This window comes from Heloderma suspectum, chromosome 3 (genome assembly GCF_057233095.1).
Source record: "Heloderma suspectum isolate Gila_16-S chromosome 3, 16-S_ref, whole genome shotgun sequence".
Taxonomy (NCBI): domain Eukaryota; kingdom Metazoa; phylum Chordata; class Lepidosauria; order Squamata; family Helodermatidae; genus Heloderma; species Heloderma suspectum.
The window spans coordinates 84,933,250-84,955,612 of record NC_139460.1 but is presented as its reverse complement, the minus strand read 5'-3'; the positions used below and the strand labels follow the sequence as shown (position 1 = coordinate 84,955,612).

The window sequence follows — 22,363 nt, the reverse complement described above, 5'->3', positions numbered from 1 at the left end:
GCTCGTAGTGTGGTTGAGCCACGTATCCCCCATCTTGTAACTGTGCATTTGGTTTCTTTTTCCTAGGTGCAGAACTTGGCATTTGTCCCTATTAAATGCCATTCTGTTGTTTTCTGCCCAGCACTCCAGTCTATCCAGATCACTTTGAATTTTGTTTCTGTCTTCCAAAGTATTAGCTATCCCTCCCAATTTTGTGTCATCTGCAAATTTGATCAGCATTCCCTGCACCTCCTCCTCCAAGTCATTAATAAAAATATTGAAGAGCACTGGGCCCAGGACTGAGCCCTGCGGTACCCCACTCGTTACCTCTCCCCAGCTTGAGAAGGTCCCATTGATAAGCACTCTTTGAGTCCGATTCTGTAGCCAACTGTGGATCCACATGATCGTTGTTTCATCTAGCCCACTTCGAGCTAGTTTGCTCATCAGGATATCATGGGGCACTTTGTCGAAAGCTTTGCTGAAGTCGAGGTATATGTTGTCTACAGCATTCCCACGGTCTACAAGGGAGGTTACTTGATCAAAAAATGAGATCAGATTTGTCTGGCAGGACTTGTTCTTGACAAATCCATGTTGGCTTCGAGTAATCACGGCATTGTTGTCAAGGTGCTTCCAGATGGATTGCTTTATGATCTGCTCCAGAATTTTCCCAGGGATTGATGTCAGACTGACTGGTCTGTAGTTCCCAGGTTCCTCCTTTTTACCCTTTTTGAAGATAGGGACAACGTTAGCCCTCCTCCAGTCATCTGGCACTTCCCCGGTCCTCCATGATTTCTCAAAGAGAATAGACAGCGGTTCTGAGAGTTCTTCTGCCACTTCCTTTATTACTCTAGGATGCAGTTCATCTGGCCCTGGAGATTTGAACTCATTCAAAGTAATGAGGTGTTCCTTGACCATATGCCTGTCGATCTCAAGCTGCAATCCTGCCCCTTCAGCCTGTACTTCGCCTTTGCCAGGGGGGTCATAGACCCTCTTTTGGGAGAAGACTGAGCCAAAGTAGGAATTGAGCACCTCTGCCTTTTCTTTGTCCTCTGTTATCATTTTGCCATCCTTATTTAATAGCTGAACAACCATTTCTTTCCTCTGCCTTTTACTATGCACGTAGCTGAAGAAAGCCTTTTTGTTGTTTTTAGCATCCCTCGCTAACCTCACCTCGTTCTCCGCTTTAGCCTTCCTGACGCCATCCCTGCAATTCTGTGCTACCTGCCTGTACTCTTCGTTTGTTACTTGGCCTTCTTTCCACTTCCTATATGTGTCCTTTTTTGTTTTCAGGTCATCCCTAAGCTTTTTGTGAAGCCACATTGGCTTCTTCTGTTGTCTTCCACCTTTTCTTCTTGTTGGAATTGTTTGTGATTGTGCCTTGAGAATTTCCTTTTTTAAAAGTTCCCACCCATCTTGGACTCCTTTTCTCGCTAGCATTGCTTGCCATGGGACTGATCATTGTTCTGAGTTTATTAAAATCAGCTTTCCTAAAATCCAGGGTACGCGTTTGAGTACACTCGGCTTTTGCTTCCCTTAGAACCAAGAACTCAAGTACAACATGGTCGCTTTCCCCCAGAGTTCCTGTAACTGCTACTTTATCCACTAAGTCATCTCTGTTGGTTAGGATCAAGTCAAGGATAGCCGATCCTCTAGTTCCTTCCTCTACTTTCTGTAGGAGGAAGTTATCCGCCACACAAGTCAGGAATTTCCTGGAGGGGCCATGTTTTGCAGAATTTGTCTCCCAACAAATATCGGGGAAATTGAAGTCCCCCATTACTACTACATCATGCTTCCTTAAAACATTGGCTATTTGCTTTTCAAAAGTTTCATCCTTGTCTTCTCCTTGATTGGGTGGCCGGTAGTAGACTCCGACCACCAGGTTCCTTTTATTCTTTGCTCCATTTATTTCAACCCAGATGCTCTCGATGGGGCTACCAAGCTCCTCCTCCTGTATTTCTGTGCAGAGATATGTATTTTTCACATACAGTGCAACCCCGCCTCCCTTTCTGTTCCTCCTGTTCTTTTTGAACAAGTTATATCCTTCAACTGCTGTATTCCAGTCATGAGAGTCATCCCACCAAGTCTCAGTTATACCTATCAAGTCATAATTTCCCTCCTGTATTAAGAGTTCAAGTTCGTTCTGTTTGTTTCCCATACTCTGGGCATTAGTATATAGACATCGAAGACCATGTGCTTCATAGTCTGGCTTTCTTCCTACCTGTGTCTGAAGACTATTATTGGACGCTATCAGAGCTGTTCTCTCCATTGCAGTGCATGCGCCTACGTCCATTGTTACCCCCAACATTACATCTCCCTTCCCCATAGGATTCAGTTTAAAGCCCTCCTGATGAAGTTCTTCATGCTGTGGCCAAACACATTCTTCCCAGCCTTTGTGAGGTGCAACCCATCCCTAGCCAACAGCCCATCTTCCAGGAAGTATAGCCCGTGGTCCCAGAATCCAAATCTCTCTCGTCGGCACCACCTTCGTAGCCAGTCATTCACCCGGAGTATTTTTCGTTCCCTTTCTATCCCTCTTCTAACTACTGGAAGGATGGATGAGAAAACTATCTGGGCCCCAAAGTTCTTGAGTTTCCTTCCCAAAGCTTCAAAGTCTGACGTGATCTCTTCGTAGCTCCGCTTGGCGGTATCATTTGTTCCCACATGGATGAGAAGAAAGGGATACTTGTCAGTGGGCTTTATGAGTGCAGGCAACCTTTCAGTCACGTCTCTAATCTGTCCTCCCAGGAGACAACATACCTGGCGAGTCCACGGGTCTTCGCGACATACTTGGGTCTGTATATTCAATATTCACTATTGAATAAGCTCAGGGATCACAGGAATATGCAGTAAAAAGTACAGTAGCTAGAAATTCTAGCCCATATTAGACATCATGCTTTGTTTATTATGAAGCGAGAATATGAACACCTACAGATCACAGATGAGGTGTGCAAGTGCTGTTATTTTTAGAATGGACTTAAAAATAACTTAATTGCCAACTGTACTTAAGGCAAGAACGAACTGTGCTTTTCTAAAACAAAGACTTAGCACTCCTTTTTTACAGCCCATTATAATTTAAAACTATAGCAAACAACAAATTGATGGGTGATAGTAATTGGGTCGAGTTTATGAATTGTTTTCAAGGCAACCCCACATAGAGCACACTACACTAGTCAAGTTGAGAAGTTACAAGAGGGTACAAAACAGTGACTAACATTACAACTTCATAAATGTCTTACACAAAAGTCCCATTTAAATTAATGGGGCCTACTCCCAGGTAAGTGATTATAGGACTGCAGCGTTAGTTTCTAGAAAGGGGTGCAGACGGCATATAAACTGTTTCCTCAACACACTTCTTATTCATACGTTTACATCCCAAATCCTGGCTTTCCTGCAGAAACTATAGTCACCTAATACCAGAAGAAAGGACAAGATGGGGAGAGAAGTAATTAATGAGATACCTAACATTGCATAAGTATTTGAGAGTCCACATAGATATTCGTACTAGATACAGGACCAATTTACACTATATATGGCAATCGTGCTTGCCATATTGGCATCTGCAGTACTAAACACCATAAAGATGGGAGGAAAGATGTACACCTTGAGATACTTGGGGACATATGATGGGCACTGGGAACACACTGAGGAGGTGCAATTGGTCCGTGGCTCTCTGCTGCATGATCATGAATGTTTAGAGACCTGCATCTCCCCTTCACACTTTACAGTGTTTGGCACTGCAGACAATGGTGTACTTGAGGCAGTAAAGCAGTCCTCAGAGAGACAGAGCCAGGTCTAAGACCTTTAATACACTTTCATATAATCTAGCTTTTTATTACACTTTCATATAACGATAATTCCTATCGTCACTTGAATTAGCCTTTAAGCACCTTTGCGTAAGACATGAAATAGTGAGGAAGGCCATAGTATGACTTTACCTGTGAACCACCCCTGCACGATGTAGATGCTCAACTGCTAGAATAAGCTGCCAGATATATTTGCGTGCTTCGTGCTCTTCCAGTCTCTTTTTCTCATAGATTTTGTGCATTAAGTTGCCTCCTGGGCATAGCTCCATGACAAGGTAGTAACTGTTTTCAGTTTCTAAGATATCCAGCAGCTGAGCAATGTTAGGGTGTCGGATCATTTGCTGGATCTGGCCCTCCCGCCTCAGATTCTTGGTGACATAGGTGTCCTTTTTGGCTCTTTTCTTATCAATAACTTTCACTGCCACCTGAAAAGAAACAAAGGCATGCCATTGTTATTGCACTTTAACATTTTTTAGCCAGTGTGTTTTTTAAAAAATACTGAAGGCACAATTCAATACATGTTTATACAGAAAAAAATGTACAACTCCCAGGATGCCCCAGTCAGCATGGCATGCTGGGAGTTGTAGGACATTTTTCTGTCTAAACATGCATAGGATTGTGTCCTAAGACATTTTCTTACTTCACAATCAAACAATACAGGAGAAAACCTGTACTGTATCTGCCTGACTATCTGCAGTACACAGACTATAAAGGTAAAGGGGTCCCCAGCCAGTCGTGTCCGACTCTAGGGGGTGGTGCTCATCTCCATTTCTAAGCGGAAGAGCCAGCGCTGTCCGAAGACGCTTCCATGGTCATGTGGCCGGCATGACTGAACACCGAGGTGCACGAAACGCTGTTACCTTTCCCGCCAAAGCGGTACCTATTTATCTACTTGCAATTTCTTGCTTTCGAACTGCTAGGTTGGCAGGAGCTGGGACTGAAGACGGGAGCTCACTCCATCATGCAGCACTCGCAGTTCAGCGTCTTAACCACTAAGCCACTGCGGCCCTACACAGACTATACTTATTTCTAATTTCCTTCCCTGCTTCCAAAATCATATATCCATAAATTATATGGATAGAATTCTAATACTCTAATGATGCACCTTTATATGGTTCTAGGTATTCTCTCCTATGTTTTGGGAAAGAGTCCAGGGTTCTACATCTGTGGTATTTAGAGTTTGATTTTTAGATTTTATGACTGTCCTTATTTGTTGTTGTTCAGTCGTTAAGTCGTGTCTGACTCTTCATGAGCCCATGGACCATAGTACGCCAGGCCTTCCTGTCCTGCGCTCTCTCCCGGAGTGTGCTCAAGTTCATATTCATTGCATCGGTGATGCTATCTAGCCATCTCATCCTCTGTCGTCCCCTTCTCCTTTTGCCTTCAATTTAGAGTTTGGTTTTTAGATTTTATGACTGTCCTTATATATATTTAATATTTATTTGTTGTTATTTGCCATTTGTTGTTTTTGAATTTTATTCTTTTAGCATTCATGGTTTTATACTGTATTTTATTCTTTTAGTTCTTGTAATCAGTCCAGAGAACTTCTGTTATTGGGCAGATTAAAAATAAATAAATAAATGGTACATTACCTCCTCATGTAGTACTAATTTAATAAGCTCTATTTCTTTATTGTTTAAAATTATATTCTGCCTTTCTGGTGCTTATACACCACTTGGGGCAGCTAACAATAATTCCAAACAAACATGAAATACAATAAAATTCCAAACAACAAAGCAACAAATAAAATCAAAGCATCAGATAAAAATTTATCTATCCAAGAAAACAAACCCCTGCCTGAACATGAATGTTTTTGCCATCCAAAGAAAGAGCATTAGAGCCTCCTGGGGCAAAGAGTTCCACAATTTAGGTCCAGGCACAGAAAAGGCCCTTTCTTTCATCTTCATCAATTGATCCACCATATTTGGGACATAGAGAAGGACCTCTCCATTAGATCTTAGGGCACAGGCAGGCTGGTATGGGAGGAGGCAGTCCAGAAGGCATCCTGAACCTAAGCCATTTATGGCTTTTAAAAATCATCACCAGCACTGTGAATGGTGCTGGGGAACAAAATGGTAACCACGGCATCCTTTGTAGGACAGGTATAATATGATCCCGTAAGCAAGCACCCATCAGCATTCTCACTGCTGCACCCTGGACCAACTGCAGTTTCTGAAGACTCTCCAAAGGTAGTCCTATGTAGAGCACATTAAAATAATCCAAACTAGATGTAATTAATGCATGTGTCACTGTAGCCAGGTCTGAACTTGTCAGGAATGGATGCAGTTGGCATACTAGCCTAAGCTGGGCAAAGACACTCGTGGCTGTAGCCACCACCTGAGCATCCAGGTACAAAGCTGAATCCATAAGCACACCCAAACTGTGAACGTCATTCTTCAGGGGGAGTACTACCCCATTCAAAACAGTCTGAATGCCTATTCCAGCATCTGTCTGTGTCTCTTGAGCAAGAACACCTCTGGTCTCAATTTATTAATGGTCATCCAGCCCATTATTGCCTCCAGACACCCATTCAGAATACCAAAAGCTTCCACTCACTTTTGTCAGGGGGAATTGTGATGGTAAATGAAACGAAATGATATTTTGAAGCCATCAATACTAAACATTGGGTTTAGTCAGCAAAGCCCTTAAAACCAACAATTTATGGTACTTATCTAGTACATTTAATGCTATGTTTTCTAATGCACACAACAAAGTTTTAACTCTCTGCTTGGACACTTGATGTAATTAAACACACAAGGGTATCCAATAAATACCCCTTTATTTTTAATTCTCTTCCATTTCTTGATTTTAATTCTTCCTTTAATTACTGAGCACTTATATTTACATACGGCAAAGCACATTTCCAGGTCACCAACTTATCATGACAACAATATTTATCGGGTGAACAGCAAACAAATTATGCTAATAATCTGTCCTCTTCCACTCCATATTTATTCAGAGTTCTATGGTAAAGGGAATTATTTTAACTTGCAAATGAGATCTATTAGCTCACTGCTCATTACTTCAGAGACAATGTAAGCTTATTAGAATGAAAAAGGGAACTCAGTGTTCTTTCAGGTTGCTGAGCTTTGCACGCAGGTTCTTGCCCAAACAGAACAAAGTCCAAAGTGGGGAAGGTCCATAGCTCTGTGGTAGAATACCTGCTTTGCATGCAGAAAGCCTCAAATTCAACCTCTGCCATCTCGAGGTAGCGCTGGGAAAGGTTCCTGACTGAAACCCTGAAGAGCTGCTGTCAGTCAGCAAAGGCCAACCTTTTGGCTCAGAGGACTCGTTTGGAATTTTGAGAGTGTCATGGGTTCTCTCACAAAATGGCTGCCATGGGGGCGTCTCACCCATTCATAAAATGGCTGCCACGGTGGGCATGGCTGGTCACTGAACACTTATTTCCCAGAAGGCAAATTGGTGTGATTAAAAGAAAAATAACTTGCCCAAGAACCTAAGTACAACGCAGAGGTGGGGTCTCAGCTCCAAAACACAAAACCACTCTTGTTTTTGAATCTATATTTATTTTATTTTTATAAGTGATATAAACAATACCAACAACATAGTCAAAATCTTCAGTTTCGAACATTACAGTATTTGGGGAAGAAAAATGGAGGGGAAAAGGAAGAAAGCAAAAGAAAGAGAAAAAGAGAGAGGGGGAAAAAAAAGATTATATCTAAGCTTCAATGAAAGCAAACTAAATATCCAAATATAAGTCCAATTGCAAATTATACCTATACAACACTCTTCCAGACATTGCAGGTATTATTAAATCTTCAATCCACTGCTGCATAAACGGTGAGCCTGGTCTTCCAATGTTACAACCTCAGTCTTATAGCAAATAAACGGGAGCACACAATCCATTTCCATTAACCATGTATTATCATTCCATTGACACATATTAGTAAACATTAAAAGTTTAACCAACAAAAAATAATCATAATCACAATCCCATAATAATGATAGTAATACTAATATTAATAATTAAAAAAAGAAGAAAAATAAATTTAAGAGAAGGGTAAAAAGTAAAAAACAAAACCACTCTTGTGAACCCAAATAAAGATGGTGCTGGAGGGAAGCACTTCACTTTGCAGCAAGCCGGACTCCCAGTTAAATAAAGGTTTTATTATTTTAAAAATCTTAAGAAATTAAATGAAATTCAGCAGGGGCAAGGAGTCTGGCGGGCGCCAAGAGAGTTGTCTGTGAGCCAGAGACACCACATTGGAGACTCCAGGTATAGACAATACTGAACTAGATGGACCAATGGAATGACTAGGCATGGGGCAGCTTCCTATGTTCCAGGCAAGTTTGTGAAAAGGAAAACTGCCACTTCCAAATTCGCAATGTCTTTACGAAGCGCTACTTTTTGTTTAACCAACTACAGGTGTGTTTTAAATTCTCTTCTTAGAAAGAGGAAAATAGGAGCTAAGTATTCCAGTTAGAAATGGGAAGTTCTGCCAGGCTCATGCCCAGAAATAAGTTTCAGAGACTTGGTAATGCTCACTTCAATGGAGAAGTGTGCTTCATTAACGTAAGCACTTGCAGGGTTTAGGTTAGAAGTAAGGTCTTTATTCAGTTCTAGGTGTCCTCACACAACGCTATTCTTAGCAAGCTGCAGTAAGGGAGAGGCAAGTCTTCCTGTGTCTCAGTACATCCATGTTCCCTTTCTAGATCCCAAGTCTCTCCACTTAGTTCCATTACTCATGACATGGGCATTAGAGGCCCTCAAATTCTTCTCTGGCTTGGATTAAAATCAGGAAAACCACTTCTGAAGGGTAAGCAGCCACCCCCTCCTGCCAGGGAACGTCTTGGCTCCAGATTTGAGTAGTCTAGCCACACTTTTAATTTCCCACGGTGTCCTACAGCGATCCTAGGTTGAGGGCATTGAGGGAAATAGGGTGGCCATGTGTACTACTTTACAGAGTACAGTTCTTTATTTGCAGGGCCGCCTGGTTTAAAGACCAAGAACCCTGAGAAGGGAAAGCCCAGGGCCCTTGATGCTGCCCATCTATGGCTAGCAACTGGAGAGCAGACTGAGCTTGCATAGTGGTTACTTGGTCAGTTTTTCCCGCTATTTCAAGATGTACTGTATTGTACTTAAGATGTAAATTATAGTAGTTCCCCTCTAAATTTGCATTTATACATATATATATCAGCACATGTAAGTTCTGTACAAATCTCCATCCTCTTTTTGTCATCTTTTTGGTGATGATCCAGTCACCTCGTGCTCCTTGGAGTGCCTGGTGAGAAAATAAAAGGGGTGGGGCACGGGGCAGGTATCAGCAGTGGGTCTTGCTAAGATTCCCAAGGGTGCCAGGTGCTGATTCCAGCCCTGATTTACATTCACCCAGGATAGGCAACAGGAAGCACAGGGGGCCAAATGTGCCCCCCTCCCCAGTCTTACATATGGCAACCAGCACAGCCTCTGCTTCCCCTGCCCCCCCCCCCACATGCATTATGCACCTAGCCACTTTCTTCAAAGCTGAGCCTGAGACAAAATCAAAGGACTCTTTAACACCCTCTCTTGCAGCATGGAGAGTAACAAAGGCTGCCCACTATCATTTCCTTATGTCTTGGTTTGGCTTGTGCAGAGGAGTGAGCATAATAAGGGGAGGACTTAGAATATAACTCCACAGTTCTTACTTTATATCAGGGATGGGGAACATGTGGCCCTCCAGGTGTTGTTGGTCTGCAACTCCTATCATCTGTCTATGGTAGATGGGAGTTACTGTCCAACAACACCTGAAGGGCCGCAGGTCACCCACCCTACTTTATATGTTTTGCTGTAACACCCATGGAGTCCTGGCATAGTTGTGGCAAACACAACTGCTGTATAAAGTAAAATACACTTACTGGTGTATTTCCTTGAGCAGTAACTAAATTTTTTAACAGGGGATATATTTCCAACTGATCACGGGCTGAAGAGACAGGACCACTGGCTCCACTCACTGACACCTACACAAGGAGAGGTATAGGCAAAGGTCTCCTTAATCTCTTTTCTTGAAGGGCGAGCAGCGATAGAGGCTCTGGCAGAGCCCTTATAATGGGCTGGTTCAAATGTCTCGATAATGGATTGTTCTAGGGTTTTCCGATGGTTGTTTAACCCTCAAATAACCCACAATGCCCTGGTTCACATGACACAACAAGCTGCAGCACCCCCTGCCACAGTTTGCATATCCGAAATGGCGGCCAGTGTACATCTCGGAGCCTCACGGGTTAATTAAGTAACAGTGGCATATCGTGATGTGTGAACCAGTTCAATGCACCTCAGCTGTGCACATCTGTGCACAAGCCAAAACATAGGGCAGGATCCAACAGTAGTCCCACTTAGATTAAGCCCATTCATTTCAATGGGTCTACTCTGTGTAGGAGCACCAGTGGATACTGCACATGGAACAAACACAAAGTCTGAACAGTGAACTCTGCCTATGTACTTGTGAGCCTTGATTTGTCGTGGGTCACTAGATGTACTGTACACTGATAGTTTAAGGCAGGGCTGGGCAGAAGATAGCTCAGAAACTACTGGTAGATCTCTGGGCGATCTGCAGTAGACGGGCAAGTATTTCCAACTCCCAATTATTTAACAACAGCAACAAAGTGACTCCCTACTCCCACCCCCCAAAATTAGGCTGCTGAATCAGTTCTGGTACTCAAATCCTGTGCTCAGCAGCTGTTCGGTGGCAGCATGTTGTTTAATTCTGAGCGTATGTCTTTTGCTCTTGGCTCCAGTTGGTGGATCCTGTGGTTCTAGCAAAACGAAGTAGATCCTAAAAGCCTGAATTCTGCCCTGCAACACAGGTTTAGCCACAATATGTTTGCCTGACACTGTGTGAAGACCCTGAATAACCTGCCAAGAGTTATCTGAAGATGTTTGGTTCATTATAGTCACAGATAAGTACTACAGGGACACACCGTTTTGGTGGCTGTAGTGGGGATTTGATCTTTTCTAACAACAACTGGGAGAAAATGTTCAAGAATATAATGCATGCAGGTCTCTCAAATAAGTTATTTTATGTCCATGACTTCTCAGTATTCCTTCTTACTGGTCCCAGCCGCTGCACTCACTAAAGTTCTTAGAAATGCTGTTTCTTCTAGTATAAAATCTTTGGCCAAAGCTATTATTCTAATGGAAAGTCTAAATGATCATAGAATTCTTCTCCTTGTGAACTTATGAGGCTTCTTGAAAAGTGCAATAACCTTCACTATGTCTACATTTAATAATGAAGCTATAACTACAGCATTGCCCCAATTTCAATGTCCCTTTCCAGAAAATATGCTGAGGTCATGTGACAACACTAATTCAAACCAGAAAGCAGCTCTTGGAATCAGCCTCCAGGATAAAGTAGATAGAAAAAGAGTAGAGGAGTTATTGATGTGGAAGACTCGGTGGCAGCTTGAACTCCTGGTACTACCAGTTTCCTATGCCTGGGAATGAGTGATTAACCGCTAGAGGCCCAGAGTGAAAAGTTGCCTGGGAGAACCAAGGGACAGGGAATGGGTTGGCCTGGCCATCTGACAAGACCTAAAGAACTGAGCAATAATTAGTTTCACTTGATAATAAGGTCAAGCAATGCACACAAGGCAGCCATATGATGGAACTGTACAACATGTTAGTACATTGATACTCTTATAAAGTCCTAGAAGCTACACACCGCTGTGCTGAAGTAAGATCTTTTGGTTGTAACTTAAGAAGGCAACAGAGAAAATCAGAACTTTTATACACTTGCTAAACATGAAGTGATGGTGGATTCAGACAACTAGTAAGAACTAAAACCACAAGGTGCCATCTAAAAGATGGATAAGCGACCTGGTGCCCTCAAAATGTGTTGGACTACATCTCCCATAATCCCTGACCACAGGATGGGGCTGATGGGAGTTATAGGCCAAAATATCTGGAGGGCACCAGGTTGCCTGCTGCTGGTCTAAAAGCTTAACGTGGAGGCAGCACTAACCACATGGAGAGGCCTTTAAGCAGCTCCCACATGGTTAACTGCCATCTGAATCCTCCGTCTAAACCAAGAAATTGGTTTTGCATGTGCTTTCCTCTGATGAAGTTAGAACAATAACTCAGATGAGTATAATGTGCTTAAACAAGTCATCCTTAAGGATTAGTCTGCTGAAGGCAAATTAATTCATGCATATTGAAAGGGTTGTTTCCTGTTGGCAGAATAGGAAATATCATTTGCAGGACGAAACAGAAGAGTACATTGGTGTTTCCCATGACTGAAACACAGAGGAAGACAAATCTGTTGTTTGAAGTGATTTATGAATCATGTCTTCCCTCATACCAGATAAGTCATCCCAACTTCATTGAACAGAACGAATGAGGGTGCAATCCTACTCGACTGATGTTCTTTAGGCAGAAGGCTCTGGGATTGGAGATCTCCGCTCATCCACACCCCTGCTGGCACGAGCCAGGCAGGGCGGTGGAACGATGGAGGCAGTTTTATCTCCAGTCTGCCTTAAAAATCATTTTCAGCTAAAGAGGCCTCTCACCCCATCTGGATGACTTACCTTGCTGTGGGTGGGGCAGGTGAGTGAGAGGCTTTTGGGTCTAGTGGATTCACATCTCCCCTCCTCTCCATCACGTTCCCTTTCCTCCCTCCCTGACCCTCTTCCGAGATCACAATCAGAACAGACAAAATTGAGATTGGCTTCAAAATGTGGTTAGTAAAGCCTAAGCATTATCAAAATGTGCCTTCTACCTCAAAGATGTATCATGGGACTCTGGCTGTTTCATTATGCGGCTGTTTCATTATTTAAAATGAGACTAGAACATTTGCTAAGTAGCAGGTAACGCACAAAAGCTTCCTAGCTCCATCAAAACTCCAGAACCCAGCAGGGGCAATATTATGTTTCTTCCACCAATGTTTGCTGAACAGAGTACAATTAAATGAATTAAAATGCATCACAAAATTAAAATTATTAAAATGTATTAACTACAATTAAAACTGAAACTGTACACAATTAACATTAAAGCTGATAAATGCATGAAAACGTATGTCTGCTTAGCGGACTATGTCGGGGTCCCCCGATTTTCAAATCCTAAAAATGACACAGTGCAGTCCTATGGACTGCACCTTTGCTGCTTGGAAACCTCTGAGCTTGGAGGTTTCCAAGATTCCTATGATCTGCTGGGCTGAAGCCGGCAGGGCAGGAAGAGTGTTGGAGGCAATATTTGCCTCTCCATCCTCCAGTCTTTGAATTTTTCATGAGATAGGCTTTTCAGCCCATCTAGCGAGGGCGCTTCGGAGGGGGAGGAAAGGAGGCTCAGGTTAAATCGTATCCTGGCCTCTCCAGTCTTCTCCCCTCCCCACCCACCAGAACACCCCCTTTTCCCCCTCTCCAAGGTTGATTTTCTAAACTTGGAGAGGCAGCTGGCGCGGTTCTCTCTGGACTGGCTGCAAGGACTCAGTGGTTGGATCTCTGACTCCCCCTTCCAAGGTCGGAGCATTGTCTCCGACCTCAGAAAGGGTTTTCTGAAACATCCTACATCTTTGGGATGCTCGCCCAGGGGCCAGAGGATTGCTCTCTTAGACAATTTCCTGAATGTTTAGAAATTCCGTTTAACATCTCCATTCCAATGGAAAGGGACAGTTTTCAGATGGGGGGTCATATCTTATTACCAGAGTTTTCTCACTACTGTAGACTCCTATTTATATACCATTGCACCTTCTCTATCAAAGGGTAGAACTAAAAGTTGCACTTTAGTTACTAAAAAGTATGCTGTGCTAGTACATTATAAATGCACAAAGCTGCTGAATCTTGCCTCACTATTTGTGATAAGGTTCAAGAGGGTGGGGAAAGACCATCCTGAAAGGTAAGAGCTTGTCTTATTTAGACTGTTTTTTCTTTCTTTCTTTAATCCTGTTCTTTATAAACACCCTATGGTGCCAGAACCCCCTTCTCCTTGTATTCTTTATGCCTAACTTTGTTTTTACTTCCAATAAATAATTCAAGTCATGGTGCCTATAAAATAGCCTGCTGGTGGGAAACAAAACACTGGCTCCTACAATTAAGTTGAGAAAAGGCTTTAAAAAGAAAAAGCAAGTTCACTATAAAGCTGAATTTCAATGGCATACAAGATTACTGAAAGCAGTACAGTTTTATAAAGAGCCAAAAGCTTTATGCACAATTTGGTTTTCTACAGTGTGTATGTCTGTGTCATTATCTCTTTACAGCTTTTCCTGAAAAGTCTGAGTCTCCTACTTAAAATATACTTTAATCTGAATGAATAAAAATGTTAACTGCCAACTCCTTTTACAAAACACCCTGGTAATATTTGCCAGTAACGTATTATTTTACCATTTATTTATTTTATTTATTATTGTATTTATACCCCGCCTTTTTTCCTCTTGCAAGGAACCCAAGGCGGCTTACATTATCCTCCTCCTCTCCATTTCATCCTCACAACAACAACCCTGTGAGGTGGGTTGGGCTGAGAGTCTGTGACTGGCCCAAAGTCACCCAGTGAGCTTCCATGGCCGAATGGGGACTAGAACCCGGATCTCCCAGCTCCCAGTCCAACACTCTTGCCACTACACCACAATCCAATGCAGAATTATTGCAGGATGCTAATTTACCATCGTCAGCGCCCCACAGTGCATGCAGAACTCCACCCTCCAGTGCTGGCAAGGATTGCTCTGGTACATTGCAGGGGGGATGCTTTAATGTAGCTCTAAGGCTCAAAGAGCCTGAGATACAAGAGACCTTCTCCATTGTTCTGAGGAGGTTGGTGGGCTTCTGCAGGAACTGAGATGAGCAATACAGAGATCTTCCAATCTGTGCACGGCTGGAGTTGCCAGCCTGCAACACCCTTCAGTTGTGGGGAGTATCATGAGTAATGGAACTAACGTGACAGACTCAGGTTCCAGAGGAGGAAAGGACCAAGAAGCCTTCAGCTGGGAGTAGCCAGAAGCCTCCCAGGAATACAATTCTGCTTGCCAACAAACCTTGTGTTCCCCTTGTGTCCTTGCAAAATTGCCACTTTTTTGCCACCGCTGCCAATTCAGCAGCAGTGGCAGAGTGGCAAAAATTGCCCTGGTCGCAGCAATATGGCCCCCCAACCCTTTAGACATTGCCCACCCCTGCTATAAATAATCTTACAGTGTTGCCTTTCTAGTACTATCACAGGCTATAGACCTTCCTTTCAGGAATGCCCTACACAAAATCTATCACACTCCAAATGACCACGTTATTCTGTGGACGGATTATGTGCTTACCTAGATTTTTGTTTAAGAGGTCTGTTAACATGGGGCGCTATCCAACGGTAACATTCCACAAACTCAAATAATGCTAGCAGAGCTCTGCTGAATCTTTCCATTGCACATGCAGTTGCCCATTACTCTTGCGGTTGCACAACAGGCGCAAAGCAGTTGCACAACAGTCTGCACAACATGTTGCACAAGGGGTGCAAGCAGTTGCATAATCCAAAGAGAATACGCAACTGGTTGCACAATGGGTTGTACAACATGTTGCACAAGTATAATGCAAAACTGTTTTTGCAACCACACTTGCGCAAACATAACTTTAGCTGGATTCTTCTCCTGCACATAGTTCAGAACCTGGTTTCTGCTAGTGCAATGTCTTTTGCGCTGATGGAATGACACAGCTGGATACTGTCCGTGGAGAATTTGCCCACTGATCAGTCTACAGGGGTTGTGTTCCTGAAAGACTTTTTCTCTTTTCTGACACTTAAAAATCTTTCTTTTTATTAAAGGTTTCCCTCTCTTACTTTCTGATTTTGTCTCTTAAAAAAAAAAGTTTCACATCCAACATGAGCAAAGTATCCATGGCTACAAAATAGCAAATCTCTAGGTCAGAGGGCAAAGGACTGAATCTAAGGTCAGATTCCTCAGATGCTCTCCTACCCATGTATCAGGTTTTGGTCTTGTAACAGCTGAAGCATACGCACAGCTCTACTTACTCAAGCATTTTAAGATTATGTTCCAAGACCTTATACAATAAAAGATTCCCTCCACCCCCACCACAGATTCTCTTCCAAATCATGCCACATCATCAAAGTCCCTCAGTCTTCCCTGAATCAAAACACCTACAGGGGAACTCACTTGAGTAAAAGCTGAATCAGCACTGCTGGGTCAACTTGATTGCACAACTAAAAGAACCCACAGAAGCATGAACTATTTGGGATCTAGGCAGTGTATTTCAATATGCATATCTGAAAAATCTGTCCATGATATGGTGCACTGGTAACTAAGAATTTAAAATTGGGTGCACTGATTGCTGTACCTATGACACTGTGATATTGTAGACTCAAGCCACGATATTACTCCTACTCAGCAGTGTAGGTCAGCTTTGCTGTCCAATGCTACAACCATCAATGTTGTGGCATCATGCTAAGCTGCTGAGTGACACAGTGCTGGGCAAAGACAGGTATTGTCTGGAGTAGGACTGAAAACACCTGATCCACAGCATCCATTTCCAGCTAACACAGAACCACCTAAGCTATTGTCATCCTACAGATATAATTAATATAGAGCCTTCTAATTTTTATGCTGAAAAAAGCAGATCAGGACAAAATTTTACTATATTGATATTAGTGCAAGCCGCTAAATATACAATGACTCTATAGCATTAGGGAGCCAAACTCACTAGGGGGAGGGGGGACATAATGCTACTTTCATTAATCATAATGCTCTTGGCAATTAACAAGGGCTTTCCAGAGAACCAGGTTTTAGTTGCTTAAATGCATGCATTTCCTTCATGCAGCCTAAATGTCTTCCCTTGCACTTCTCTTGCTGAGCATATTGTATTTTCCCAGCACTGGATCCACTGGAAATTGTAATTTTTTTCCAGGTAGCACATCTGTTGTTATTGTGACTGCTGCAGTGAAGATGGTTGTGCAAGTGTCACGGGGATCTCCTGCATACTACTATGAGGTTAGTAGTGAAAAGCGTCATAACTCCTCATACCACCTTTGACTATTTTAATAATTTTGAGTAAAGGTGTTGAACCTCAGGCCCAGGGGCCAAATCCAGCCTGCCTAGGGGCCCCAGAGGGCTACGCTGCTCCTTCCCCATATCATCAAGTGGTTCCTGATCCCCCCTTGACTGCTTGTTATTTGGTGTTTTCCCAGGTTTTGGACAATTTCTTCCCGATTCTAAAAGATTAAAATGTATCTCCTAAGGCTTAATTACTGGCAGTAAGAGCTTTAAGCTAAAAAAGTTGGTATTTTGGCCCTGCCCCTTTTGCCTTTGGTCCCGCCCCTTTTGCCTTTGGCCCTGCCCACCACTGGAATGCAGCCGCTAAGAGCTTCTCCAAAACTGAATTAAGCCCTTGGACTAAAACAGGTTCTGCTTTAGAGGATGCTTTAGAGGCTGAAGGCTTCCCTGCCATACCATTTTAGCAATGGAATTTCTTTGAAGGTTGTGAATTTCCTACTCCAACTCTACACAAATATCAACTCTGATTCTCTCCCCACCACCACCTTTGTTTTAAAGGATAACTATCTGCCCCTCCCCTTCATGCATAATTACTAGCTATCATGCTGTCCTCTCTGAATAAGGAATTTTACATTGTCACACTGAGGAATTTTACATTGTCACACAAAGGCTAAAATTCTGTGGGAGCACACATTCACTGATTGCTCAAATGCCTCCTAAGGCAGCAAGCCCTAACCCATCTGTCTTCTTACAGTCAATGGTAACTGAGTGAGTGAAGGTTTATAATTAAAAGCTACAATCTCTAAATTTAATCATTTAAAGATGGGACTATTCAAGGATTAGATGGTGTCAGGTTCATTTGGTGTTTGTTCTTTACTGCTTGATCTTGTAACTAAAAATACTAAAAGGAAACAAAATGAGTATTTTATTTCGGGTTCCCAAGCCTTAAGAAAACTAGATTTGTAAGTTTAAGAAAAGGATTTTCCACCCAAATCCATGACCTGAAATCAATCAACACTTTCACTTTTTTTAAAAAAAGGAAAATCTTTCAGTGCAAGTTGCCAGGCTATGAACTATGTACACACAGCTGTAACTACTCTGTTCTCAAGAGAAATGGGATTCAAAATATTTTTTTAATGCATCAAGATAACATTTCTTGCATTACAAGCTAAATTTGGTAAGGTACTTAAACATGAGCCTTCCTTTTAATTCCAGGAGTAGTTCCACTGAAATGGGAGCAATTTAAATGATTAAGTAAGGTCCAGTTCCCATGACCAAATGGGTGAGTTGTGACTGTGAATGTAAAAAAAAATCTTGTTAGATCAGGACAAAGGACAATCTAATTCAGCACTTTGCCTCCGAGTGATCAGTCAAATGCCCTTACAACAATCTTCCCCAACTGGCACCCTCCAGATGTATTGGACATCAACTCCCATGTTCCCCACCCGAGCTATCCAGGAATGATGGGAGTTGCAGTCCACCACATCTAGAGCATGCAAGGTTGGGGAAGGAGGCCTTACCAATTCAAAAGTAGAACATGACACATTCCTAATTGTTTGCCCTTTGCATTTGGTAACCTTCACAAATGACTTTTCTGTGCAATGTTTATATGTCCTTTTTTAAGGCTTTGTATTCCCAAAATATTTAAATCACCCTATTTGTTGTTAGGAAAATTCCATTCTACACCCCACACCCCCTGTGTACCTACTGCATCTGTGATTATTCTGTGGAATGAGGTTGTACAAGTGTTATGGGTTGGATAGTGCCTGTGACATTGTTTGTGATGAGTGACAATGTTCACGTTGAGCCCTTTCGAAACCTTTTATTTATTTATTATGCCTTTAAATGATAGGACTGAAGTCCTATCCACATTAATGTTTTAATAAGGCCCATCTAAATATGTAGGATTGAGCTGCAGGCATTCCTCTACTGCAGAGAGGGCAGAAGGCAGAGCTCTAGATGTTTTGGACTTCAACTCCCAGAAGCCCTGCTGGCATGACCAATAGTCAGGAATGCTGGGAGTTGAAGTAGTTACCTCCTGGCTGACCTCCTTGTTATTATATTATTTTATTTTGGTAAAGAATATTTCACTCCGCATGCACAAATGAATCTGAAATCTCTAAAATCAAATTAAGTCTTTATTTAGGGCAGAGAAAGTCCCTACAAAGCAACTGTGCTAGGAGAACAACAGTATTAGCAGTACCAGGGGAAGTGAAGGCATAAAGTTAATTTGCTCACTAATTCATCCGATATTTTCCAAAGAATTTTGGCATTCCATAAATAATGTGGAACATGCATGCTCTCTGTGCCATTTATAACTAGAAATCCAGGTTAAGCTCAAAGTACATCTGACAAAGAGGAAAGGAATCTCAAAGGGCAATTTTAGAAATGAATGAGGAGCCTGGTGCATGATTGCTGTGATGGATGAAAAACCTGTTAAGACAAGCACAGTCTATTTTTCCTTTGTTGGCCAAAGGTGATTGCTGCACATAACTAGCCATGAAGGAAACAGGGTTACAATTGCTATAAAAGACAGGCTTTCCTTACTTATACCTATTCCTTTTCAATTTGAAGAATGACATAGAACACACAGAACTCAAACATGCCTGGGTTACGCAAATCCATATCCTACCTATCTGTTTCTGATAAAGTATAATTTGACTTTTTAATGCTGAACATGACTTCTGTCCAAGTGAGTTGCATGAGGATTCTCAAAACAAAAGCAGAGCGCTGATGCCAAATAATGTTTTATTTTATTATTATTACATTTATATCCGGTCTTTTTCCCTCTTGTAAGTAACCCAAGGCAGCTTACATGGTCCTCCTCCTCTCCATTTTACCTTCACAACAATCTGTGAAGTACGTTACGCTAAGAGTCAGTGACTGGCCCAAAGTCGCCCAGTGAGTTTCATGGCCAAGTGGGGACTAGAACCTGTTATCTCCCAAGTCCCAGTCCAGCACTCTAACCACTACAGCACACTGGCTCTCTTATTATCATAAATAATGTTATTTTAATAGTCTGCCTAACATGAAAGTTCTTGTTTATAGAACTTGACATTTATTGATCTGCAAGACATGATACACTTACATGTTCCCATTTCAGATGCAGTGATGAAAGGCAGAGTTAGGTATTTCAAAGAAACAGTGACTCATTGTTCCTTATAGCTTTGCTAAAGCAAAAGTAAATGATACCAATATAGTAGTGCTGCTCTTTTGTCACACAGAGGATTTCAATTCTGGTTTTATTAGCAATGCTGAATTATGACTTGGGTAACAGAATGCTTCTGTTGTGTCCATACAACAACGGCACTCCTCTCATTCCTTTCTGTCCTAGTGAGCTCCTGTGCTAATATTTGCACAACTGCAAACCAGTTGCTCAAAGAAGAGCACAGCAAATACTTGCAGATTCAAGCAGCCCAAGTGACCACATCATGTTGTAGGCTGGGGCACTTACTGACAAGAATGGCTACAGTGAGCTACTTGACAATCCAGGCTGGAACCTTGCTTTCCAAGAAGATCCTTCAAAGCAGCAAGGCTATGTCTATTTAATTTAGCTCCCAACAGGCGAGGGACTGACTAGACTAGAAGGTGGAGAGGTGGGGTGCTAGCTTTCAAATGGCATGCTTGAAGCCCCCCCGCCCCCCCAGTTGCTGGCAAAAAGATTCCCTTTGGTAAGCTGACTGCCTGCAATATCCTACCAAGTGGTGATGAGAATGTTACTACTACTCTGTATGCAATGAGAAATCCAGGAAACTGAAAACATTCTTCTCTCCACATGCAGGATATGCCAGACAACAACAACCCACAAAGAGAACCCATGGTTTGTTGTTGGTCTGTGAACTGTGGGTTGTTTGAGTTTCACAAACGATGGTTTGTTCACATGGCTAGGTTCGCATAACACAACAACCCACATTTCAACAACAACCCATGGTTCAACGACAACCCGCACTCAACCTAGTTGTGTTGTGTGAACTCAGTCATGATGTGAACAGAATTCTGGACTAGATAGACCTTTTGTCTGATCCAGAATGGCTCTTCTTATGTTCCTTTTAGCTAAATGTACTAGAGAAAGGAGGCCAAAGGAAAGCACTCCCCCTCTTCCCCACGCCTGCTATATAAAGCAAACACATTTTACTTCATGTAGAATATTTTATAAGGATTAATAGCAACGTTTCATGACTGACCAGTGAACATGTCAAAATTCTCCCTAGTGTAACTCCTTACTTCAAAAGGGCTTCTGCCATAAATGAAATCTTGTGCAGGGCATGTTTTAATTAACAAGACATTTATATACAAAACATGATTCCAAGAAATGGCACACAGCCTTACACATCATAAAAAATGTTAGAAATACAAACATACACAAGAAACCAGATGTGGTTTTCACACAAGAATTCACCTGGTGTCAATTTAACCTAAACTTTGGAATAGTTCCACCACTGGCCATCCACAACTTTAAAAAATTCTGTGGAGAGAAAGAGAGGGGAAGGAGGGATCACCACTGATGGGCACTACCTGGGACACCTTCAAACCTGTAAATCTGAAAGCAGATTATCTGAAGAGGATAAGTAGCTGCCACCAGTTCAGCCTGCTGCAGAACATGTTGGAAATTTCAGCTGAAAAACATCAATACCGATTTCCAAGAATTCAGTAAGTCTGTAGTTGCAGTCAACAGACTTTACAGTTGCTAGTTACGAGTCTCCCAATGAACAAAATGGAAAGAGCTGATTACATAACAAATAATACAGAGGTGACTGCACATCAGCAGCATAGTGCTATCCTGACTTAATATTAACCCTTTAAAATTCCCTGGCATGTGTTACAACATGCTATGTTAACAAAGCAGTGAGCCCTCATTTTTCCATACAACCACAGCATATGTTTTGAAATAACATGGTATCTTTCTTGAAAGATTACACTTTCATAGATTTAATATTTAAAAAATAACGTTATGAAACCAACTAGGCCATAGTGATTGTTCTAAGGCCCTGTTTCATATACCTTCTCTAAAACATTATTTCATATATATTTCTGTCTGACTCAGTTCACATGTAACAGCTAACTATGGGCTAAACAACCCATAGTTAGCTGTGACTGTGCCGAAGAGAGCAAGTGCACTTCCTCCTGCCCACCACTTCCACTTTCTTTCCAGATCTCCAAACAATCCAGGATCATCTTGTTCCTAGGTTGCTGCCATGAAATGTGAAACCTGCACTCTGGGTTGTTGAGGTTAATCTCTGGTTTGTTGTTGGCTTAAAACTCTGGGTTGTTTCTCCCTCAACAACCGAGAGTGCCAGGTTCATTGTTTAGCGATCTAGAAAGAGAGCAGAAGTTGCAGGCACACAGGTTGCTGCACACTCGTTCAGGCACAGCCACAGCTAATTATGGGTTGTTTAGCCCATAGTTAGTCACTACATGTGAAGCGGACCCAAGTCGTTGACCAGGTTCACATGATCACGGAGGGAAAATAAGCCACAGTGGCTTATTTTCCTTCCCTACACGTGCCAGTTACAAGCCGCCTAATTGGCATAATTAATCCTCTCCAGGCGCAGGTTGTCATGATGTCCAAACCCGGCAAGGGTGGGTGGCTGGGGTGGTTTACAAACCACCCTGAAAGCCATGGTATGTTCTAGAGTTTCATGGTGATTTGTACATCACCCAGCCACCCACCTTCAC

The 22,363-nt window shown here is 42.3% G+C and overlaps 1 protein-coding gene across 1 annotated transcript in view; it reads right to left on the bottom strand.

Moving 5' to 3' along the window:
• HUNK (hormonally up-regulated Neu-associated kinase) overlaps positions 1–22,363 on the bottom strand; it is an 88,087-nt gene that overhangs the window by 51,918 nt on the left and 13,806 nt on the right. Inside the window, exon 2 of the mRNA XM_084841715.1 lies at positions 3,915–4,207. Within this exon, the coding sequence (XP_084697841.1) occupies positions 3,915–4,207 (293 nt within the window). The remainder of the gene's footprint in view (positions 1–3,914; positions 4,208–22,363) is intronic.